This window comes from Ipomoea triloba, chromosome 4 (genome assembly GCF_003576645.1).
Source record: "Ipomoea triloba cultivar NCNSP0323 chromosome 4, ASM357664v1".
NCBI lineage: Eukaryota > Viridiplantae > Streptophyta > Magnoliopsida > Solanales > Convolvulaceae > Ipomoea > Ipomoea triloba.
Genome location: NC_044919.1, coordinates 3,546,960 through 3,572,861, shown reverse-complemented (window position 1 = coordinate 3,572,861; position 25,902 = coordinate 3,546,960). Strand labels below are relative to the sequence as shown.

The 25,902-nt window shown below is 34.5% G+C and overlaps 3 protein-coding genes and 1 pseudogene across 3 annotated transcripts in view; 2 read left to right on the top strand and 2 right to left on the bottom strand.

The window, feature by feature from the left end:
- The first annotated feature begins 1,022 nt into the window (after window positions 1–1,022).
- On the top strand, window positions 1,023–4,060 carry LOC116014768 (annotated as a pseudogene).
- A 1,225-nt stretch (window positions 4,061–5,285) lies between these two features.
- On the bottom strand, window positions 5,286–9,043 carry LOC116015203 (cold-responsive protein kinase 1-like). Its single transcript, XM_031255226.1, has 9 exons — window positions 8,627–9,043; window positions 8,459–8,541; window positions 7,060–7,753; window positions 6,727–6,975; window positions 6,459–6,622; window positions 6,305–6,384; window positions 6,082–6,229; window positions 5,848–5,997; window positions 5,286–5,756 (listed from the first exon to the last, which is right to left on the bottom strand). The coding sequence occupies exons 1-9, from the start codon at window positions 8,793–8,795 to the stop codon at window positions 5,517–5,519; spliced, it is 1,977 nt and encodes a 658-aa protein (XP_031111086.1). The 5' UTR covers window positions 8,796–9,043; the 3' UTR covers window positions 5,286–5,516.
- Window positions 9,044–16,227: 7,184 nt separating this feature from the next.
- On the top strand, window positions 16,228–17,925 carry LOC116015645 (protein JINGUBANG-like). The gene has a single exon (XM_031255783.1). The coding sequence runs from the start codon at window positions 16,307–16,309 to the stop codon at window positions 17,576–17,578; it is 1,272 nt and encodes a 423-aa protein (XP_031111643.1). The 5' UTR covers window positions 16,228–16,306; the 3' UTR covers window positions 17,579–17,925.
- A 2,954-nt stretch (window positions 17,926–20,879) lies between these two features.
- Window positions 20,880–25,902, bottom strand: part of LOC116016590 (ubiquitin carboxyl-terminal hydrolase 24-like) — a 7,273-nt gene continuing 2,250 nt past the window's right edge. The window contains exons 2-7 of the mRNA XM_031256926.1: window positions 24,805–25,440; window positions 24,535–24,722; window positions 23,749–23,993; window positions 23,466–23,611; window positions 22,187–22,363; window positions 20,880–21,365 (exon numbers count right to left, since the gene is read on the bottom strand). Coding sequence (XP_031112786.1) covers window positions 21,177–21,365; window positions 22,187–22,363; window positions 23,466–23,611; window positions 23,749–23,993; window positions 24,535–24,722; window positions 24,805–25,440 — 1,581 coding nt within the window. The 3' untranslated portion in view covers window positions 20,880–21,176. The remainder of the gene's footprint in view (window positions 21,366–22,186; window positions 22,364–23,465; window positions 23,612–23,748; window positions 23,994–24,534; window positions 24,723–24,804; window positions 25,441–25,902) is intronic.

The following is a 25,902-nucleotide window of genomic DNA, read 5'->3' as shown; positions in this document are numbered from 1 at the left end:
ATACATTCCTGACATTTTTTTTTATCTTCTTTACTAAGCAACAAATGCAATCAAACCAGAATTTTTGAGATACAAAATAATGACAAAATTTTCAGGTTGCTTTTAGGAGAAATTCACCAAAATAGTTTGAGATTTGTAGTATGTAAAAAATCATTATTTGACATACTAAGCAACAAATGCAATCAGACCATAATTTTTGAGATTTTTTGTATGTCGAATAATTATTTGACATACTAAAAATCTCAAAAGTTATGGTTTGATTGCATTTGTTGCTTAGTAAAGAAAATCGAAAATTGTTATGATAATGTGTTTCACACGCATGAAGACAATAATCAAATGTTTATTTGTTTGTGTTAAGTTTTAAGTTTATTATACGAGAGTCAGGTTCCTAACAAGTCATACTAAAATTGTAAAAATACTTTTAGAATTGAAGAATCTTGAAATAAGAGGCTAATAAGCGAAAAATAATGTTGTGAAAGTAGTTTTGATATAATAAAGAGAATAAAATGTTTCTTAAAAAAAAAAGAATAAAATGTAAATTTCATATTTTTTACCCCTCAAATTTTAAATATTTTTAAAATTTGTCGTTAAATTTAACGGCCAGAGACCAAATGCGCCATTCATAACTGAGGGACTAAACTCAAATACGGTCATAACTCAGGAACTGAGTCGGTACTTTGAGTATATCTCAGGGACCAAAGATGCCATTTTTCCTTTAATTTATTGAATTTTGAAAATCTCTTTGTATAAATCCAACAAAACTTTATAAGTTGATAATAATTTTATTTGTTTGACAGTTTTAAAAGAAATTAAAATAAAATAAGAATTGAGAAAGAACATATAAAATAAGAATCTCTTTATTCTTGCTTTTTATTTTGCTGGAAAATGGGCCCAATACATATTTTTTAGGTCCAACTAAACCCAAACCCAAAAACCACCAGCCCAAAAGAAATTTAACTCATTTGACCCCATATATAAATTTGTAGTACCAAACTCTAATCTTTTCTTCTTGGCCTTTCGTCTTCTTCTCTGTCCTCTCCGTCTGCCCTCTCTCTCTCTCTCTCTCTGCACGCCAAGACTTCATTCTCTCTACATAATTTTTTTTAGTGATTTTTTCCCTTATTTTGTAAGTTTTTGTGTTCATTTGTGATTAATCGTTCCAGTTTTGAAAGCTGATCACTTTAGAAGTACATAATCAGCTACTGTATATGCGGTTACTTTAGTAGTGTTAGTATACTGGCGAGGACTTCTACGTTGCACACGCCGGTGAAAGTATTTTAACGGCAAGACACAGATCCACATTTTTTATCAGAGGATCTGGTTTCTCCGGCATTACCTCAAAAGTAACGATTGTACACAATTAAAGCACACCACTCAAAAATCACCGATCTACAAAAAAGTAAGTTTATTCTCCATTTCCTAAGTTTTTATATTCAATCTATGCTTTAGAACCACATTTTGTATAATATTTATATATGAATAATATGTTTTTTTTGTGTACATAGGCATATATGCATCAGTTAGGGTTATTCATGTTTTATTTAAAAAATCAATACATTACAAAATAAGTTTTTGATATTTCAAATGTGATCTTCGTCACCATATTGCGATTTCAATTTTATAATGTTGCTACTTTGTGATGTATAAACCTAAAAATTTGTTATTTTAAGTTTCAATTTGTGTAACCTGTTTCATATTAGTATAGATCTATTTTGTGAAAGAATGTCTAAGGTCGAATCAATTTTTTTCCAGATCTGTACTTGATATGTGTCAGAAAAGTGTAGATCTATTTTGTGAAAGGGAATCAAATTTATTTCCATATTTTACCTGTATGAAATCAACATTAGAGCTAATCATATATAGGTGAATGATGGAATGCTTACATTCTAAAGTATTGGTATGTGTGTTCTGTTTGAATTAATTAATCTGCAGAGTGCAAAAATTCACTTTTGCAGAAAGGTTTCCACTTTCGAGCCAAGCACTCCCAGTGCTTGGCTTAGCACTGGTAATTGGTAGTGTGTTTGGACTTTGGATTGTTATTTTGTTATGTTTAAATTTTAAACTTTGGCTTTGGACTATGTGAATATGTGTTGTTTGGAAAATTATGAAATGTTGAGACTTTGGGGTTCCTAAATCGAACCGTAAATTGAATGATATCATATTTTAAAATCATAACTGAAACTGAAAAGAACCGAACCGAATACCGAAACACTCACCACTACCGCTCCCCATTCACCACCACCATCCTTACCTACCTTCACCCCAATGTAACTATTGCTCAAAAATTCACCAAATCCGATCAATCTTTGTTGCTAAAACCTCGCATCCACATTCCACACCAAATCCATTTCAAAGTGGCACCCCTCTCACCACTACTAACTTCTCACTACAAGTCTCAGCTCTAACATTCCTCCTTTATTTTCGAAAAATGATAAGATATCTGTTAGCATTATTCATAAATTTTAATACCTAATGGTTTCTACAAGTGTTTTTTCCCTTTTTGTTCATAAGTTTAATAAATATCTCTTTTTTTTTTTCTTTTTTTTTTCATTTACAAATAATGGTTCATAATTTCCTACAACTTTTGAGAGGAATTTCTTCAAAATAAAGTGAAATATATATATGTATATATATATATATATATATATATATATATATATATATAATTTATCTATCTACCTTTCTATAATTTCTAATGAGTGAAACATTTCTTTTTGTTATAAACATACCAACTACTTGTCTTTGTCAATAGACTATGCTATCATGCTTTGGTAAGTACAAAGTAAATAAAAATGACTAGGCATCCAAATGTATGTTGTTTTACACTTTTTACCTGAATGGGTTATTTGAGTTTCTATTATACTATTCTTAAAAAATTATATTACCTATGTTTCAAACTTATTATGAAAAAGTTGAAACATTCATAACTTTCTTTCACTACTTCAAGCAGGATACGTTCATTCCTATCTTAATAGAAAATGGAAGAAGTGGACGTTAGTAGATGTCAGATCCAAGAGTGGTACCCAAAATTCAAATCTGACTCCATAAAAACTGAAATCCTTGATCTTCCAGAATCATTTATAGAGTACCTTCTTGATGATAATGGCCCCTTTCTTCTCCCCCTCTCCATAGAAAATAATGATGCCCTCCCTTCCCAATAGAGTCCATAAACCTGAAGATGAAGATGAATGTGAAGTTACTGGAGGATCTCAAGATGAATCAGAAATACCTCCAACACCCCCTTCATTCCCTGAACTCGAGATGAAGGTTAAGGAATCAATTCAATCTTTGGGGGGTTCTGCGTTCCCTAAGCTTAATTGGAGTTCACCTAAAGATTCTGCTTGGATTAGTTCTACGGGGAACCTCAAGTGCACATCTTTCAGTGAGATTGCACTTTTATTCAAATCATCAGATTCCTTAGTCCATGATTTTTGTCATGCATATGATTCCTGCAGCAATAAGACTATTTCTAGGCCTCCTAAGTTTGTCCTTGCTCTTCGCAAATGGTACCCTTCCTTGCATCCAGAGATGGAACTCCGTTGCTTTGTGCGAAATATGGTTCTGGTAGGGGTTTCCCAACGTGAGGTCACTGGTTTTTATCCTTCTCTCATTGAGAGGAAGTATGAGCTGAAAACAGCGATCCAAAGTTTTTTCTCTGCTAAAGTGAAGGGCAAATTTGAGTCAAAGAGTTACACATTTGATATTTATGTTACACTGGATCACCGGATCAAGCTTTTAGATTTTAACCCATGGGGTGCTTTTACCTTGCCACTGCTCTTTACTTGGGAAGAATTGGAAGAAGGTGTAAATGAGTTGGATTTTAGAATTGTAGAGAACCAATGTGGAGTTTGACCTGGTTTGAAGACTGCAGTTCCTCGAGATTACTTAGATACCAGTCCAGGAAGTGGTTGGGATGAATTCCTGAGGAAAGCTAATGAGGAGATGCAGCTGTAAGAAATGCAAAGTGAGGAAGGTTTTTTCCCATGTCAGTGATGTGGTGAATGTACTATATATTTTATGATTAATAAAACTATTGTCTTGTGGCATACAGTTGCATAAAGTCTAATTTTCTCTTTCTGCATTTCTCATCTACCAGCTTTCATTTTTTCTTGTTTCCAGGATTTAATTGTGCATTTCTATATTAAACATAGTGAAGTGGCTTATCAGAATAACTATATTAGGGAAACATTTACCTGAGAGTAATGGAATAAGAATTTGAGTGTTTGTTGGTTGATTGTAGAGAATTGATGTTCTCTGGACAAATAACAACTTCAACTAGAGCCTTAAAGAGTTTTTCCTTGTCTTGGGGATAGGTCGGAGGCAGAGACAAAAACTAAACAATAAGGAGAAATATGAGAAATAGCATAAAAGAATTAAAAATATTCAATAGTAGAATTGTTATTTGCTTTTGAGAGTATTTATAGTGTAATTTTAATAGTCAAATAATAGCTTGTATTTTATTCAAAATTATGAATTGCCGATTCTTTTCCCCCTTCTTTTTTTCACAATCTTCCATATATTAATGTTCATTACATTAATTTGTAATTTTTCTGAACATTATGGCTACTTGAATTCTGAATTATTATTATTATTGTTGTTGTTGTTGTTGTTGTTATTATTATTATTACGCAAACCTTAATAGTATAGGAGTGTTTTGGGCATAAATTTAAAATAGAGAATTTGGTTTTTATTAATAATATAAATATAAATTGGGAAATATATGTACTGTATTATTACGATTATTAATTTTAATTTAGAATTGTATTAGGAATAGAAAAAGTAGGAAAGAATATTTGTATTAAGAATTATATTATTGTATTTTAATGTACAATTATAGTACGAATATTGTATTACTATATAATTTACAATATTATGCAAACCTTAAATATGTTTTGAGCGAGAAGTTAAAATTGAGGATTATGTTTTTATCAATAGTATAGATTTGTGAGGTAAATAATACTTCCTAACTCTTTCTTCTTCGTTTATTTTCTTTAGTATTTTTTACTCATTTTTTAATGTAATTTTTTGTGTTTAATAGTACTTTTAATGTAGTTTCTAAATATATAATTTTTGTATATTAATACTAAACTTAATATTATGAAAAATTGAATTAAAAATAATTTCAGTCAAAAGTCTCGTTAACCAAACTAGACACATAAAACGTAACGGAGTAACATTTTAATAAAATTTATGATTTTAAGATTATTTTTTAAAATTCATTTTGTTCCACAATAATAACATAGTTCTCACAAATTTTCACAAATATTTATTTAACACAAAAAAAATACATAAAAACAAATAAATGATATATTTAGAATTGAAATAAGAAATGCCACCAAACACCAAATTGCAACTGAGAACAAATCAAGCAAGGATGAGGCAGCTTTGCATACCCATCAACAAAGACACAATTACAACAAAACCAAACCAAGAAACTACATGGGAGGGGAGGGGGGGATTTACACATAAAAGAACACTGTTAGCTTGTCTGCAGACCAAAATGTTGGTTAGAAAGCCTAATCACAGCTTGAGGAACAGCTCCATCTGCCCTGCAAATAATCCTCCACTGAGATGTTTTGACCATTACTGCTACTTGCAGGGGAATCATCTTCCAAATTCAACAATGCAAGATTAATCAAGGATTGGATGTCGGTTCCGGGTTTTTCACAATCAACCCCGTCCAATTCCTCCGACCCATCCACATGTTGCCTCGCCAAATCAATTGCATCCGGTTCGCCTCGGAGAAGTCTAACCACCTGTTTAAATTTGCCCGTGCAATTGAATATTAGAATACCACGGTTGGTAATGAAAGCGGGGTCATTGAATGGAAGCGAGATATGGCCTTACAAGGTTTATTTCAGGGCGAAATCTCGGGTCATGGTTGATGCAAAGTTTTGCTGCCAAGACGACTCTCTCGAACTCATCATGGTCGTATGCGTCAACCAAGCTTTCGTCTAGCAACGCTGTAGCTTTCCCGAGCCTCAACATTTCTTCTGCCTGAGGCATTATCGGGCAAATCCAAAGTGAGAGTATGTAAAATTGGAGATCGAATTCAAGTTTGGTTCAGGAAGACTAACTTACCCACAAAACCAAGCTTTTCTGTGCATTGGCATTCCTATTATCAATTGGCTTTCTACCCGATAAAAGCTCGAGCAGCACAATACCAAATGCATACACATCAATTTTTTCATTTATTTTTCCATGGGCAAGATATTCCGGAGCCAAGTAGCTGCACGAGATAAGTTAGTTAGCAGAAATTCATAATGTTTTGGAATTCAAGGGGAGGGAGTAATCTGTTAGTTACCCGAATGTTCCAGCAACATCAATGCTTTCTAAGTGACACGATAAACTTGAAGCCATTGTTGTGAGTCCGAAATCAGACAGCTGTAGGACCAAAATATTTCTTAGTATTGTCTTATTATGTGCTTTAAGTTAATAAATAAAACAAAAATACGCACCCGTGGCTCAAAATCGTCAGAAAGAAGAATATTTGAAGATTTAACGTCCCTGTGTATAATAGGTTCATCAGCTGAATTGTGCAGATGGTCCAACGCCTCAGCAATGCCCAAAGCAACCTTGTACCTATCGCTCCAACCAAATGTGTTACCGACATTTGGAGTACCTAGTATACATAAGACAGCTGTCAGTAATGATATCAGCAATGCAGGCTTCGAGAAAATTAAAGCTGATAATCTACTCATTCACACAACGAGGCTCTTTGAATACCACGGAGATTGTCCTCGAGGCTTCCTCTGGATAACAGATTATAGACCAACAGAAGATTGCTGTCTCCGAAGCAAAACCCCAGAAGCGATATAATGTTTTTGTGATGCAAAGTTGTAAGAATCTCGATTTCTGAACAAAATTGGATCACCATAGTTTGTGATGGCTTAAGCGTTTTCACTGCTACTTCCTTGCCATCGGGAAGGCACCCTTTGTAAACCATACTGCTACCGCCTTTTCCAATTATATTCTCTGGAAGTATAATTGAGAAGAATTAGTGATACACTAGCATTAACGAACGTCGCAAAATGTAAAGGTTCAAGAATGACCACGTACCAGATGTGAAATTAGACGTTGCTGTCAAAAGTTCCTCGTAGCTGAACAATCTGCAGAGAGATGCATACTTTTTCGAAAGATCCTCTAGCTCTTTAGGAACAGAAAGAGAGGTCGTGCCACTTGAGGCAGACGCAATTTCATCGTTCTTTTCATCTGATCTAGGAGAATGGCAATTGTCCTCGCATATACCATGTTTGTGATCAGGGTAGATAGCTGCAAAAGATTGCCTACTTTGCAAAGTCAGAACCCGTTGCACTAAAGACGACATTTTTGCAGATTTTCCAGACTTCTTCCCGTTTTGAAGTAGCACTCTTCTAAGCAGCGACCATCCCGGCTTAGATTCAGGCAGGTCCATAGACTTGGCGGGCACCAAAGCTAGAGGGTTACTCTCATTACCACCGCCACTACTCGAAGAGGCCAGTCGTGCTGTTCCAGGAACATCAACATGACACGTTTGGCCAATCAAATCCGATGCTCCCCTTTGAAAGGCAATTTTCCCATCACTAACAGCAATAACCGAAACGCTCCTCTCAACATTCCTGGCACAATACTTGGCAACTGAAACCGTAGACCGGATTGTATGGTGGGTGGACGAAGTACCAACAACCAAATTTGCAGCTCTATAAGTTTTCGCTTCCCGGACTAGGATCTTACGCACCGGTGATCCCCTACAAACCTTAAACTTCAAATCAACCTGTAAAAGATTTCACCTTACTTCAGATCAGTTGCCAGCTTACAATTCAGAGAACAACATAGGAGTAAAACTAACAATAACCACCCTTTCCCTATAGACAACCAACAATATCATTCCTAAATTATTATAATGCCAGTAAGGGTATCAGCAAAAGATGAAAATTTAAAACCTGCATTATCTGCAGATAATTACATACAACAATTATTACCAGTTACTAGCACAACTTACACAGTTCAATTATTATGCATATCATCATCATTATCACCACAATGTAGAAACATTTATTACCCTAATTACTATGACAACAAATATCTTCTTTTTTTTTTTTTTTAGTCAGTATTGACTCCACTGAAGCTCGAACCCCACCACCTCCCGTATAAAGGGAAGGGTTTGATGCCACCGGACTACAAGGTCCTTGGCATGACAACAAATATCTTTGTGCACATAAAGCAAAATTCCCTCCTCCAACCCCCACACCCCAACCCAACAATATTGTAGCGGGGTAAACACGATGACTCAGCAGCCCATTATATGGGAGGCCTGGCCCGAGCCGGCAATAATCCCACCATATTAGTGTATAATTTGGTGTCCTTACCCACAATTTACCACCCAAACCAACTAAACTGTCCGTGCGAGCATACAGAAACAATCAATCTCAAAGAGAAATTACATTTGAAGAGAGAGAGAGAGATTGAATAAAGGCACCTGCTTTAAGTTGCAGAAGCCTTCATAAGCTGCCAGCACTGAATCAAACGTCTTCACCAACGAAAGCAACTCCCCTTTATCTTCTGCAATTGAACAAAATTAATGAAATTGATCGACACCCAGAAGATGAATAACGGCAAGATACACACACACATATATATATAGTACCTGTATTGAGATTGAGAACGTGAAGAGCAACGACGCGATCGCCGGGCCGAGCGATTTTAACCAGAGCCCAAGTCAACAACTCTTTACTCCGGCCATCCATTTTCACCCCGACCACCGTCAAACCTCCTTCCCCACCACCACCACCATTCCCGTCTCCGGTGAGCCTCATTGCGGCCGAAGGAACCCCGCCGTCGCCGCCCTTCACTTCTTTCTTTCACTCTGCCTCGCTCTTTCTGAAAAAGGAACGCTTTTTCTTTCTCTCTTTTTCTTTTTCTTTTTGTTTCTCTCTTTCAGTAAAAGAGGGAACAAAGGGCAGTGTTGATGGTCAGTGTGTTGTGGGGACTCAATTGCAGATTCTGCGGGGGCGTGCCTTTTCGTTGTTGGGAACACAACCGAACATCATCGGAAGATAGATTCAGGAGAAATTATACGATGCTTCACGCCCTATATTTTCGTTCCGTGATCTTCATTGATGCAACAACCCATTTTAGGCAAACCGTTTTTGCGTGGGAAAACGCATAAACCTTAAAATGTATTTGTATACATACGTTGTATCATGTGTGTCTGATTTGCTTACTATATTCGTATACAATCTAATCTGAGTTTTGATCGAATCTTACTTAACCAAATCTCATTATTTAAACAATCTAAATCTCTTTAAATTAGTTCGATACATTTTGATTATTTGTATGTCTAATTTGATTAACATAATTTGTGCAATTTAATTTTAATGAAAATGTCGAATTCTCTCGTTATATTCTCAGGGACAGATCCAAAATTAACTGAGTGGGAAACGAAGTTTAAATAACGTTAAAATGTCAATAACAGTCATAATAAGGTTAGTTGTCCCTACTGTCCCACAGCGGTTCCGTCTCTATATATTACTTATTATAGTAAGTATTGATCAATAAACGAAATAACAATTACAATACGTGTTGTAATGTACAAATCTATAAATAACATAAAACGTGTTATATTTTGTCTTTTTCCATTTTTCAAAAAAATTGAAGTAGTCAAGTAACTTACATAAGTTCAATTATTTTTCTTGCCCATTTTATTAATGGTTAGAAAATGATACGTAACCATAACTTCTCACCTAAGTTAATGCATACTTAAATAGTGAACAAGAAAATGAGTGAATTGAATTGACTAGCATGGAATCTAGTCATGGTCATGCATGACTAATTAAGATCTGTGTCAAAATGTCAAAAACCCATGGGACATGTTGCACTAACAAAATTGGTGCCTTGCCCATAAGGGGATTTAGGGCTGACTACTTCCAAGGTTAGGAATTTATTTATTTATTTTAGGAAAATGACATTTTTATTCAATAATATGAATTTAATTTTTCATTATTTGTGATGTAAATTTTTCACAGGTATACCGTATTTTGTTATATAGGATAAATAAGCACTAGTTCTAATCAATCATTATATCGTGGACTAAGATCCGTTATGCACATTGTGAACTATAGTCCGAGTTATGTACATGCAATTAACATATTATACATTCAATTTTTTAACATATACTTCACATATTATGTACCTTCAGAAAGTACATAATGTACATAGTGAATTTTAGTTCACGATATAATTTACAAGTTCTAAGAGTACCTAGTAAAATTGGGTGTATCGTATTTTATTATACTTGATAGAAAATTATGTGAAAATATAAAATCAATTATTAGCGGATAACTATAAATTAAATGCAAATTAAATATCTTTAAAATATGATGTTAAATATATACATAAGTAATCGTGTTGTCTTGTTGAAGCCTGATCTCCGTATCAAGAAGTCAAAGGACTTCATTTTCAACTAACAAGTCAATAGAGTATTAATAGATAAATCATAAATGCATGACTTAGTAATAATCAAAAGAAAATTAATTCTTATTTTATGGATGAACTTAAGAAAGCATGATATATATAAACATTCACCTCTGTTAAATTTATTTTAATACAACGGAGAAGAATGCATCAAATTACATAGAACGAGAAAAAACTATGCCATTGTTGTTTAGCATCTCCAATAGTTGTAGGTTTTGATGAGTTTTTTGCATGTGTAATTAGGAAAGAGAATGTGGGAGGAAAGGGAAAAAAGAAAAAAAATATATTATAAAGTAATACGTTCAAGTGGGCTTTGTCTACTGATTTTACCCATTTGTAGGCACTTTTGTCTAATGAGAAAACGTAGGCCCATTGTTCTTTACACTGGTCCGGTCATGCAGCCCGCAACAGACAGAGCCGGCCATAAACCGCGGTGGGACAGACCAAATTCGGCCCAATCAAAATCACTTTAGAAGGTTGATATGGGTTTTACTCCCAAAATCACACATTTATTATTGGGCAAATTTTACTTTGGACCATGATTCAAAACGGTGTTATTTTTTAAATAAAAAAATGGCACTCATTTCGACTAATTAATTATGTTTTTATGATGTATTTAGTTTCATTTTATATACACTGTAATTTTATTACAGCACAATTAAAAGAATCATTTTGATTCAGCTACAGTTCCATTTTACATTATATACTCTACAACACCACTAAAGTATAATTCTAATTTAACTACGATTTCATTTGACAATACACACTCAAATATGTGAAACCAGTTTCATTTTATACATATTGTAGTTTCATTACAACACAACTCAATTATCATTTTAATTCAATTATATTACAGTTTCATTTGACAATATACACGCAATGTATGATACATGTTATTCAATTTTATTTTAGATATATATTATAATTTTATTACAGCACAACTAAAGTATCATTCTAATTCAACGACAGTTTCATTTGATAATATGCACTCAATATGTAAAACATGTTATTCAGCTTCATTTTAGATACACTATAATTTTATTTTATTATAAACACATTATAAATACGAGATTAGTAAACATAGCGATGATGCTTTTGAACCATTCCGTATAACAGGTGTTGTTATTGTTAAGATATACTCCAAAACATTGTAAATTTTCTATTCCCATAATATATACACACATATATTGGGTTTATCGAGGCAAACCCCACTCCTCTTCCGAGTATGTGAGTAAACCCTCGCCCTGTGATCCTAGCCGGCAAAGGACCACAAGGAGGTTAACCAGCCTAGGTTGCCCATAGCTGACCGGCTCAAACCCGGGTGGCAGACGGTTTCGAACTCAGGACCTCACGGCTGCGAGCGTCTTGGTCTTGCCACTCAGGCTGCCCTTACGGGCAAACACACACATATATGTGGAGTCTAATAGATGCCTATTTTATACACTAACAATTTCAAACTTTAAAGTTCAAATTTGAGTGTGGTCCTCCCCACATTAAACTTCATGCTTTCGGCATGTCACGGTTGTGCAACATTTCCAAGACATAATTGTATATTTAATTCATTATTATCAAGCCTAACTAATAGACCTCAGTATTAAAAATTCATTTTTATATATCTTGACAGAAAAATGACATTTCATTTTTTTGCATAGTTTCCCTACCATAGCTTATAGTTCAAATCTGGTCCCATCGTTTTGAATCAATTAACATAAGAGAGAGAATTTGGTTTAATTTATTAGTATTCAAATTATTATTTATTTGGAGCTTTAAGAAAAAATCTATAGAGTATTTACAATTAATTCTGTTTTCGATTAATCAAAATTTGATGTAGTTATCAAATTTCTAGAGGTCTCTAGTCAGAAAAAAATAAAAAATAAATAAAAGGAATTACTTATGACTTCTTATTTAGAAAATATATAGTTGCGCTATTGAGCTACAAGTTACTTGGCAATCGTTTAAATAAATTACATAAACCGTGGTCACATGCACTCCGATGATATTAATTACAAGGATAGGCCATATGTTTTTTTTTTTTTTTTTTTTGTATTCGGGATTTTCATCATCGAAGACTGCTTCATACCTAATGTCAATGATCAAACGCTTAACCTTTGGTTAAGGATGGATGAGTCCTTTGCCACTCAAAACACCCTAGGTTTAGGCCATATGTCATTTGATATAAGAGATTCAAGAAGTCGAGGATTGAAGTGTATATATATCTTTTACATTTGTTAGTTATTTAATTTGTACAAAAATTAGTTTGTATATATTTTTTAAACCATTTTTTTAATGTGTAAGTAAATTTCCAAGCAGACAAGCAAGCTCCATATGGACGAATATATCCTTGTTGGAATCACACCAAACAACCTTAATTTGGTCGGCTATCATGGTCAAAAGGGAAAAAAAAAATGAAGTAATTTCATATTCCAGAAATATATACGCAATATCATAATATCCAAATTATTACATTTTTGTGAATTAACTTACTAGGAAGTAGGAATTATCATATTCTTAATTATATGTTATGTTTTATACTTTTAGTAAACAAGTTTAATTATATCATTAAATAATTAAAAATTATTAAATTATATAATATAACATGCGTGTGTATATATTACTGATAATTTATTATAAATTGTTCAAAAGTTACCCGCTTGTGCATGTTCTTTGACAGTAATTGTCTACACCTTGATTGTTATATGCTTGGACTGGTTTTATTATTATTATTTTTGAACCATAGTTTTGTGATTAATTAATGATTATTGAAGTTTAAACTTGATTAGTGGAATTTACTAGTCAAATTTCGAACTAGTGGATTAGTGGAGATTTCTAGTCAATGTTTGGTGATTGGATTAAGGTATTGATAAAGTTACAAACACACACACACATATGTAGCAACTACCAAGCAATAATATAACAATAATATAGAGACAATCAACCAAGTTGATTGGAATAAGTTTTTAAGTTTTAATTCTTGTAATCACTGGTAATATTAATTCATTGTGTATGCAACTATTGCACAACTTTGATTAGCTGGTCTGGGAGAGATGGACCTTTTCTGACTTTTAATTTTATGCATGGGAGTTCTTCGCCGTTGATGTGATAATTGTTTATATATTTTTAATATAAATATTTTTCTTGATGAGACCCACTGAATAAAAACAACTTATCAATGGTTGCTACGTCAGAGAGTAAAAGGTAAGTGAGGGAGTAGAGATTGGGAGTCAATGCATGTAGTAAAACTCTTATAGATAAAAAAAAATACGTATATGTAAATCATTGTGTCTAATGAAACAAATTCAATTACAATGCATGAACACTTTTATCAGTAGATACATCGATATATATGTCTCACAGTTTTATCATTTTTCAATCTTATTCTACAAAATTTTATATTATTCAAAATTTCGCCATGAAACTATGCTCAATTATATTCATCTCCATCTTAAAAAACCATAAATACTTAATTAGCTATTTAGATCCCCCACCCCACCCCAAACAAAACAAGGTAGCTAGGTGGTGGTTAAAAGCCATAAAGAGCGGTTTGAACCGGCGGCGTCCTCGTAGTAGTATTTTCCAATTAAATAGCCGTTACATGCATGCTGAATGGTTAGCCATTTTAGTCAACTCACAACATAAAATTAACATTAACATTAACATGCGTGTTTATGAAGCATGCAAGATGTTCACATTTTTCTAGTAAATAGATATGAGTGTGAACAAAAACAATAATTAAATTGATAAATTTATTTGTGATTGAGATATAAAAAAAAATATGAAATTTAAGGTGTGTTTGGTTCGCACATGAGAATCAGAATCGGTATGGGTATAAAATACATGGTAAGGGTAATGAGTTTTGGTGAACGTATTTTGCATGTTTGGTATTGGTAGTAGGGTGGAATGATAATGATTATTAATAGTAGAGAAGGAAATAAGGAAGGAAATGAAACCCTTATTTAATAAAGGTATGTGTTTTTTAATTAATGAGATATTCCAAACTCATAGTAGTATTCTAAAAACCTGTCAACCAAACAATAACAATTACTTTGATACACGTACCTTATACCAAAACCTATCAACCAAACACACCCTTAATGTCATATATATATATATATATATATATATATATATATATATATATATATATTGACTTTAAAAATGTGTATAACTTTGGAGCTTATTATTATTTACAACACAACATGTTAACAAAATATAAATAATGAGTTAGTTTTTACATGTAATGTATTCCTGGTCATTAATGAGTTGACCTGTTAAAATTCATGTCTTACCCTCTTAATCCAGTACTATTAGCATTAATTATGATTTTTTTTTATGATTTTTAAACATTATATTACCATTTTATGAATATTATAGTATATTATGAATTAAATATTTTTACTATTTTTTGATTTAATAAAAAAATTTTGTTCTAAATGTTTATTTTCTAAAAAAAAACTTATATGAATATGTCTAACGAGTTTAAAGAAATTATTGTCATGCAGACTCAAAGCCTATTAACTAAACATATATATCGTGTCAATCTATTTAAAAATCAAGTTTGTAATTCATGTTTAAAACTTTAATCCGTTAACATTAACGGGTCATGTCCATGTTTAATTTTATCATGTTTATGTCATTATTATCATTCCAACCCATTAACGAACTTATTTTCATAAATTATCATGTTTAGAAAAAACCTAGCTAATTATAAAAATTACACTTATATTGAGTAATGACTGCGGATTTTCTTCATCACCCAAAAAAACATATAACTTAACATTGAAGTATATCTTAATATTTATAAAACATATAGACCAACTTCTTTGGACCAATAAACATTAAAAGCACCAACTAACTTGCCAAATAGCTTGTAGTTCAATAACATCTCTGTAACTCTTTCAAATTAGAGGTTACAGATTCGAACCCAATAAGAACTTGATTCTTTGTATTTTAATAGATTAAAAAAAAATATGTATAAATGTAATGAAATTAGTATTATTTAAAAATATACACCAACTTTAATGTCTCGTATGTTTAATGTACGCTCCTTAAATGAAACAGAAGCGTCATTATGATGTTTCGTAAATGGTTGTGTGCATGTCATTTGTCAACATCCCAAAATTTAATATTATATGTCTGTTTCGAAATAGTAGTTGTAATTATTTGTACAAATTTTAAGAAAAATAAGAAAAAGTATTATTTTTTAATTTAATTCTGCCTTTTTTTTTTTTGAGTATTATTGACTCTGCTACCATGTAGTATCTATTTATAGCTACTTTATCAACCAAATGAAGCACAAAGTCCCATGTGGAGTGCAATCGGGGTGTCACTATACCACAAGGTCTTTGGCGTAGACTAAATATGTTATTAGATTAAAAAGGTAAAAGAAATTATTTTTTTTTTTGGATGATGAAGATTCAGGTATTCATTATCGGTATGAACAAGGTAAATCCTAACTACTCCTCTATAAATAACATTACTGTGATTTATCTCTTCTAGCATGTTTTATCCTACCGAAACGGGGTGGGCCTTTAGAGTTGAAAATTCAACCTTTGGAGAGACAAAAACCTGATAAATTCCTTAAGAAACTCATGATTAATTCATTCACTATCCACTCAGTCACTCCTCCCGAAACAGTACAAAATAAATAAAATTTATTTTGTGTAATAAAAATATAAAATATACATGGTAGTTGCTTTCTTCATTAAAGGGTTACCGAGGTCTATTTATGCGTACCGGCTTTTGGCTCCATCTTCCATTTTGCATTTCCATTAACGTCTCTCTGGAAAAGCTCGTTTCCTCCCTCCCTGGATTTCACTCCTCCAATCCCTCTTTCCATCCATCAACAACAAACAAAATGCCGCACTCAACACCAAACCTTCCAGTCCCACACTCAACGCCGCCGCCGCCGTCTCTCTCATCTCCCTCCGCCACAACCAGCACCACCGGCAGCAGCAGCGCCGCCAGCAGCGATTCGGACGAAAGCCCATCCCCGTCGCGTAGACACAACTTCCAAGACCTCCATCCCCACATTCCAAGAACCCCCGTTTCGGGCCCCCAATCCCCCAAGCCCCTAGCGGTTCTCTCGGGCCACGTGGGCGCCGTCTCCTGCATAGCCCTGTGCGGAGAATTCATCCTCAGCGCTTCCCAGGGCCAAGACATCATCGTATGGCAACACCCAAATCTCCGCCAATTCACCAAATTCGGACAGGGAGACGGCTCAGTCAAGGCCCTGTTAACCCTCGGAAACAAAGTCTTCACGGCTCACCAAGACAGCAGAATCCGGGTCTGGAAAGTTTCTAGAAACTCCGAGAATGTTTTCCGCCTCGTCGATTCCCTCCCCACCACAAAAGACTACCTCCGAAAATTCTTAAAACAGAGTAACTACGTCCAAACCAGACGCCACCACAAGAAGCTCTGGATACAACATTCCGACACTATCTCCTGTTTGGCCGTCACAAATGGGAACATCTACTCAGGCTCATGGGACAAGACTCTCAAGGTGTGGAGAATCTCAGATTTCAAATGTTTGGAGTCGATTAAAGCTCACGACGATGCGATTAATGGATTGGTTACAAGCAAGGGAATGGTTTACTCATCTTCTGCGGATGGGAAGATTAAAGTGTGGGGGAAAGAAGGGAAAAAAAAGCATTCTTTGAAGGGGGTTTTGGAGGGGCACAGAGGGGTTTCTATGAATGGGGTTGTGGTTTCTGGGGATGGGGGTTTGGTTTATGGGGCAGGGTCTGATGGGTATGTGATGGGGTGGATGAGGAATGGGGATTTAGAGGATTGGGAAATGGTTTGTGAGGTGAAAGCTCATGAAATGGCTGTTTTGTCCCTGTGTGTAATGGGGGGTTTTTTGTGTAGTGGGTCTGCTGATAAGAGTATTAGGGTTTGGAAGATGGGAATCAATGGGGGATTGGTTAAAGTTGGGGTTATAAATGGGCATGAAGGGGGTGTCAGATGTTTGCAGGCTTCTCCAGTTTATGTTGGGGGTGGGTTTATGGTGTACAGTGGGAGTCTTGATAGAAGCCTCAGAGTTTGGTGGGTTCCAAACTATGATACATCACAGAAATCTCAGGTGATTCAAAGTACAGATCAGTTGAATACTAAGTTCTTGTTGTCCTAGGATGTTTTTTGAGGTTGTCAGTGAATGAAGATCAGAAGCATTTATGACTATTTATCCCTTTTTTTTTTCCTGAGGTTTGCAGTCCTTTTGACATCATTATATTCTTCTTTTGGTTCTTTCTCAATTTTTTGATAGCATTGAAAGGTTTGCTGGGATTTTTAGGAGGTGGAAAGGCAAACATATTGTAGTTTTAATCTTTGTGATTTCAGACATAGCAGAGGGGGGTAAAGAAAATTTATGTCTTCATCCTTCATATGTGTGATAATTTGTTTATATCCTTTGTATTGTAAGTAGATCTGAGTGATTAACATTAATGAATATCTTATTTCTTGTTTTCTTCTCCTCAATACTCGTATGTATATATGTTTCAATTATTACTAGTTTTTTCTCCATCTTCTTCCTCTTGGTACTCCCTCAACCCCTCCCAGAACTAACTATAAATAATCTCGAAGATGGCTTAACATCAATTCATAAGAAAAAATTAAGAGTACAGTTTTGCTTTGTTGACAGTCGCAGGATGCATGGTGTAGGGTTTGATTATGTAAAATGTTGATACACGTGATTCACTCCCTCTTCCATTTGAAGAGGAAAAAAAAAAATCATATAATGATATCCACACTCTTGATCTAAAAGTAGTTCTTCATGATACTCAAACATGCTTGATTTAAAAGTTTCTGACAACTTTCAGAAAGTTTTGAGTATTCACTGACAACGGTTATTGTAAAGATCATCAATATTTGTATAATATTTTAGCGAATTTTTATTTCTCTAGATAAAAGTTAATTAAATTAAAAAAATTGGATAGGTTTGAGGAGTTAGTTATCTGACAGGAGTTACAAGACAAAGGAACAAATAGTGAAAATCATGTGGGATTTGCTAACCCCAACCATCATTAGGGTTGGGGAAGTTGTGTTGAGATTCTCCATTTGCTTTTGATGTAGTTTATTGACAGATTGTGTCTAGGAATGAGCTAAAAAGGAATCATTCCCTTAATTTAAGGGTTCTTTTCTATTTGATGTTTTCATTAAACTAACTATATATTGTCAGACTGTCAATGGTGTTTGGTCCATTACTTGTGCTTATCCAACAGGAATCCTTTGGACTTTGGAGCTTATGAAAACAAAAATATATATTTGTTTAAAAACAAAAGCATAATTATGAGCTCCAAGAGTTTGTCTATACTATGAATTACAATGAAAATTCAAACCTTTTCAAATAATAAATTTAACTAGTGGTAGTGTAAATATCTTTGATTAATGTTAGTCTCCTCTTAAAGTTATTTAATACGGAGTAATATTTACTTTTTGCATGTCACTAATTCATGGTCCTTTTTTAATTTTTTGTTTGCTTATTTTTCTTCTTTTTTTTTACTATACCTAATAGAGTTGTTGCAGTGGCAATTCACTTATAATAATAATTTATTTTTTTTAACTCCGTGGTGTCGAACTGCCGCTGATTGACTGGATAACCAACTGAGCTGCCCATGCAGGCCCTCTTTTATTTTCCTTGTTTTAGCCATTTAGTCTAGAATTTTGCAAATTATTAAATATCTTTTTTATGATGAAAACCTATAGTTACTATATAATGATGTGCATTGAGTAAACCTCATTCCAAAACATGCGCGACAAATTCAACCAAGATGGTGTTTGAAAGAATTAAACGTGTGACATACAGGATTCACGATCTATCCACTTGACCGTCCATTTTAGAACAATTACTTTTTTATACCTTTCTTGGATAAGTTGGCCAATTGGCCTGCAATATGAGTGGAGATATGCCTCTTTTTTCTCTCTTTTTCCCCATTTTCCAGTTTATTTGATAGGAGTGGATGCGAAATTAACCCCTAACCCCGACCGCATTTGCTTCTTGGAAGGGCAAAACTATTGAAGAAAAGTCATAAAGCAAAGCATAGTTTTTCCTATGCAGAAGAAGAAGAAAAGCAGAAAAAAGAGGAGTTTGGATCCCAATCAGTGGACCACAGACAACTCAAAAGGCCAAAAAGCAAACAAGAAACGACTCAGTGTTCTCCCATTCGTCTCAAAGAAAAGAAGCAAAGCAAACTTACACAAAGTAGGAGTTGCTTAACCACACCATTCACCAATATAAAATATTCATAGTGATCAGACCAAACAACCACCCTGATGACTCACTGTTTCGGAAATATTTAATTTCCGATGCGCTTCACACGGATGCACACAGAAACATCTGTCTCTGTGTGCACACCTAAGAGTCTTCTAACAACATATTTCACACTCGTTAAAATGTTCAAATAGAAAATCTCAACCAAATTAGTTAGAGTGTTCACTTGGTAAGAACCAAACTTTTAAGTTCAACTCATAGTAGAAGCAATCTATTGGTCTTCTTGAATTGAATCGGTAAACTATAAAAAACCTAGGCTGATGTAGCTCATTGTGGTCATTTGACAGCTAGGATCGCAAGTAGATTGAATCGGTAAACTATAAAAAACCTAGGCTGATTTAGCTCCTTGTGGTCATTTGACAGCTAGGATCGCAAGGCGGAATTTATCTGGTGCACACCCTCGAGTAGTAAATGTGAATTTCCCTCATCACCCCCAAAAAATGTGAAAACATACATACATGCACAAGTGCATCCGATGATATGTAAAAATACACTCAAGACAATTACACTTTCACCAATCATCAAAAGCCTGAAATATTTACCAGATTGTCATCAACTCATATCAACGGCTAACATTAATTTACACTTTTTAGTCCTCACCCCGTCTTCGACCAAATTCAAATCGTTAGTAGACCCCACTCAAAATAATGTTTTCCAAAATACCCAGAGGAACAAGATCAAACCCAAAGTTGACCCCATGTTTCTGGAGGAAGACAAAAACGCGTAACCAGACAATTGCTAAGAAAATAAGCTTAGGTAGAAAACTAGACGTGCAAGGGATGCTTCCAAGATTCATCCACTCCACACTTCTTTAACAAACACTGCAGGGACCATTAGGAAAGTGCAGAATGCAGACAACTAGGCTAATCACTTTCCGGCAAAGAAATCATTTTTATTTAGCTAAAATATTGGACTATTCATACTCTTTCAAACCCCTCATTTTTTAATGTCATCAAAGTGTGACCTTGGGAGATTTAACAATAATTTAACTCCTGTGCAGATAGGATGGGAATTGGGATAGAACTAAGAACACAGACTTTTGACTTCTCTACCTGCATTTTAAAACAATTGTCGGTTGGAATTTTTAGGAAAGGACAATGAAGAATGGAACAGGAACCTAGTATGATTTGCTAAGACAATGACGTCAAGGGACATTTCTCAGTTTTTCAATGCAATGGGGACATGGTTTTCTTTAAGGAATAGAAAGATTCAATACATAAATAGTAACAAAATTGCTAGTATGTGTTAAATTTGTCTCCTAACAGGCACTGGATGGATATAGCATTTGATTGTAGGCAAACAAATACAAGTGTTAACTAAACTGATCATATCTTTGAGATAGAGTAGACACTGCACTTTGGGAATCGCCAAGTACCTGGTTTGTTGACCAGATCTACTCTTCAGCATCGGCCTGCATTCTTTTCCTTGTATTGTTACTGTGTAAATTGCCGTTGATCTTCTATACTTGTCTGTAGAAAAGAATGTAAGCCTGGTCATGCAGCACCTTGATGGTGCTGACAGCAGTAACAGTCGCATCATCAAACCGTAGCCATTTCCCACCAGGGTAGCGGCAGTCAGCAGTATAGTGTCCCCTTGATGCTTCCCTCCCATGGTGAGTTATTGTGGAAACCAGCTCGTATTTCCGACTCTGAACCATGGTGAATAAACAAAGAATATAGCCATCGTAAATTTATACTCTATGGAGGGGGCAAACGAGAGAAATAAAGTATAATCTAGCATACTGAAGGGTATCGATCACCATAGAATGTCATCCAATATACTAAAGAAATCAAGCAAGTGTTTGAAAACCAAGTTTGCACATTACCCTTCGCGTTCACTATTATGAGGGACATGTCCAACGAGACGGGAAGATTAATATCAACCTATAGAAATAGATAATATACTCCCGTGTTTCATAAAACTTCAAATCAATGTGTAATAAACTCCATCATTAGTTGTAAAAGAGTTCATCCACCCTCAGCATTGAGGAAAATTGGTTGGCAGAGACTTCAGTTTTTATGATTATGATAAATAAATGATGATAATAATAATAATAATAATAATAAGTGTCAGTTGACTCAATTGTTACAACTATACTAAATTAATACCACTCAATCAAATATTCAATGATGACATTTCTATTGTGCTGAATTTTCCAACTTGGTTGATAGTTTAATACCATTCAAAAAGCTTTCATTAGATTGTAGAATGAAAGTAATACCCAAAGATTATGTTGTCTATAAGGTTACCAACATTGTTTTTTTCTTCCTCATAATAATTTATTAGCACTCACTGCTGTTGACTAATTTTTTATATTGGATTAGAGAACAAATTTTGCCAGCAAGGACAGGCAATTCCTTTGGTTAGGCTATTATGCCATATACAACTAATACAAGGTAGAGGTTTTTATTATGCAAATACAGCATATGTAGCGAGAGCTTATTTCATGGGCAAGAAAAGGAATATTACCTCATTAGTTGAAGCAACAAGTAAATCACGGCTTATCACCAGTTCAAGTGGAAACTGCACAGGTTTATGCAATTTGGTGCTTCCATGACTTCCATAGCCAAATCGCTTCAAGTGTAAAATCATGATCCTAGGAAGTGTTTGTATGCTAATAGATTTTCTGGCAGTCCCTATTTCAGCCTGAAAGGTATGTAATACATGATTGCATCATTTATGAAGCATTAAAGACACACAAATAACAGGTGCACACGAGAGACAAAACTAGCAACTTGATTGTTGATACTTCAGCAAGGAAAATATGAAAAATAAAAAGGAGCGAACTGAACATTTTTAGCACATTATTTTTCAGAATAAAGGTCCTACAGCTTTCTTGCAGTTCCTCCTATTGTAGCCAATTAAATCCCAAGATATGAGTAATGCTCCCTGTGCACAGCCAATATACCTAAGGAAAAGGCTTGTAGACTCAAACACTGATAGCACCGAACATGCAAAATATGTCCACTGTTACATCAAGGTAGTTTGAGAAAACAACCCACATTCCTAGCATTCAAAAATAAAAACTAATACGGAGTAATAAAATTAAAAAATCTTCTTATTAGAATGCTTCATTCGTAGCTTCTTGTGTTTGGCATGTTTTATTGCAGTCATGACATTTTAATGGATCCACAATTTAAATGATGAGTCATAATATCATTACTGTTGGAAATGTAAATCAGCAATAACAATATCCTTCTTTATGATAACAAAGATTAATCAGAAATTCATAATCAGTTAGGCTGGTTGGTTGATTTAGGCAGGTATTGAGCATCCCTCTAACACCAAATTTTAAAGAGAAGTGGCAACCTTCCTAGAAGCACAAGGAATTTTAAAAATAAAAGTAAAAATATTCTAAACAGTAAATGCACCATAAAAAATGCAATGAAAGAAAACAGTCTTTCACAAAAGCAACTTTGGCTGTTTTCAGGGGCAGATCTATGCACATTCAAGTGGGCACACTTGCCCCAACTCAACTTTGGAAAATTATACTATATTACACATAGTTGTAACAAATTCAATTAAGCACGGGTAATTTGTGGAAGTTCATCTCCACTAAGTTCTAAGAAAAATATCAATGGAATATAAAAATAAATGTATCCCCACCAAGTCAAAATTCTGGATCTGTTAAGCACATAATGACAACGCATTCCATGTTGTGCAAATGAACTGAATCACTCTACATAGGTAACGAGAATATAAACAAAATAAAAGTCAAAACTGTAACAAAAACAATAATAAATATTACCTTCCCCATTGGTGATGTTCGGTACTCCTCAAGTGTCTCAGGGGCTGAAAACAGATGAAGAGCATCTTGAATGGTATGTACAGCTTCATGTGAGATATCAAGGTGGAGTAAAAGGAATGGCTGAACCGTGGCAGAGGCTTTATTCCCTGTCATAGAATGCATGCAAAAGCTATCGATCAAAGGCTGGCTAGAAAAAAAAAATGCTTGTTTTTCAATAAATTTACCAGGAAACAGATATAAAAATGTGTTTTTTTTTCTCTTTGGAATTGATCAAATGCATTACCTCTAACCTTCACAACACTTCGTAATTGTCCTCCAAAAATTGTACTTAATTGTGAAGGAACAAAGTTTTGCATTCTTGTTACAGCAGACTTGTTCTTTGGGCCAACTGTCTCCCACCCATCATCTTCTTCTAAAGAAACAAGAGATGATTTTCCTCCATCTAAATTTGATTGCCCCTCAAGCTTGAGTAGTTCGTCATGCATTTGATGCATAATAAAGCATAGAAATTCTTGTGCATCCTCTTGTCTGTCGAGTAAAACTCATCAAAGCATTAACTATTGCACTTTATATACGCTGGTACAATCTAAAAGAAATTCCACTAAATCCTCAAACACAAAAAATGCAATGGGGACTTTGGATACAAAGCCATTAGCAAATCTCAATCCCAAATCCCATAGTTAGATATCCAGTTAGATGCCAGAGATCTATTTTTAGGTCCTTCCTCAAGAGCAACAGCAGAAAAGAGTCCACTGTGAAGTCGTCATATTCAACTAGAAATGCATCATGTCAATAAAAAATAAATAAATAAATAAAGTTCCAAGTCTTATGTATGCCACCAGAGAGCAGGGTGTGGGAGGCAAGGGGAGGAATGAATGGGAGAGGCAGAGATAGCAAAATGAAAAGAAGGAAAATGAAGAATAAATAATTTTTTAAAACTTTCATGCCATTCAAGAATTTGCAAGTCCACAGTAAGAGAAGTGACTTAAACTGCAATCAGCAAACAATCACTCAAAGATTTAATAGCAGTAGAAAAGAAAAAATATTGAGAAATACAAGTAATACACACCTTGGCCTGCCTGAGAAAGTAGCTGGCACATCAGGGGTAAAATTCTTCAGAACCATTTCAAACATAGTAGGACTAAATGGCATGCCAATTTCAATATCATTCACATCTTTCTTCGTAGCAATTGACGAGCTTGGAATGGTAAAATGAGCAATAAATCCAGAAAATGCAGCTATTGTTGGATACTCAACCTATACATACAATTAAGGTCAAAATTACTTCTTGACCAATGCTGAGTTCATGAAGAGAAGGGCAAATATTGAAAGAGCATACCTTGGAAATATTACGAACCCTCAGCCTTTGCAAAATCTCTACAAATGGAGTGCAGGATAAAAGGGCTTGCACTGTAGCATTAAGGAAACATAAATTCCCTGAGTTGATCAAGCCTCGAGGTAGCAAGTCACCAATATACAGCGGCCCATCAGATGACTTTAGATCTTCAGAGTGTGGCATCCTTGCTGAATCATTGATCATCCCATTTGAATTTTCTCCATTTGAGCTCAGATCACTGCAGGTTGCTTTATGGAACTGACTGCTTGCTTTATTTTGGTTCTCAGAGATGCACAAACTGGTAATATTGACATTCTTGACCACTGGAGATCCTTCATTTCCATTTGTGATTGCATTGGGAATCCCTCCATTTTGTTGAAGAACCACTGAAGAGATATCTGCCACTGGCTTAACACCCCTGGCTCTCTCCTCGTGAGTGTTACGGGATTCTTGTCCTTTTGAGGAATCAGGCTTCATGATTGATGCAGTGCTGAAACTGCCAAAAGATAATTCAGGGGCTGATTTTGATGAATCATCCTGTGATACTTTCTTGTCAAAAGTCTTCGTTTCAGTATTTCCAGATGACTGTGTAAACCATGATTTGGTTTCATCCTCAGTAAAGGAACCAAATAAAAGCATCTGCAAAAGGTATTTCACTTCCACATGAATAAAAATACTGAAAGTACCAACAAAAAATTGATGACAGTATAGCAACAGAACAAGAAGAAACAAAAGTGAAAACAGAGTGAATAAGTAATCACCTAATAGACCCATAATAGGTTTAAAATCACATCAGAATAGTCCATGTTGATACTGACAAATTGATGGAACTAAAACGACATCAAGAAGAAATGGGGAAGGAAAAAAACAGTGAATAAACAGTCAGCTAATAGATCCACCAGTGGGGTTTAAAACCACATCACAAATTCACAATACAAGAGAACAGTAGATTAGCAGCTTTGAAACTGATTTCCAACAAGATCTTGCTGGATTGATATGTAAACAGACATCAAATTAATATTTCATGTCCAGAGTCCAAACCAAAAGTCAAAGAACAATTTAAATACTGTCCCCCCCCCCCCCCCCCCCCCCAAAAAAAAA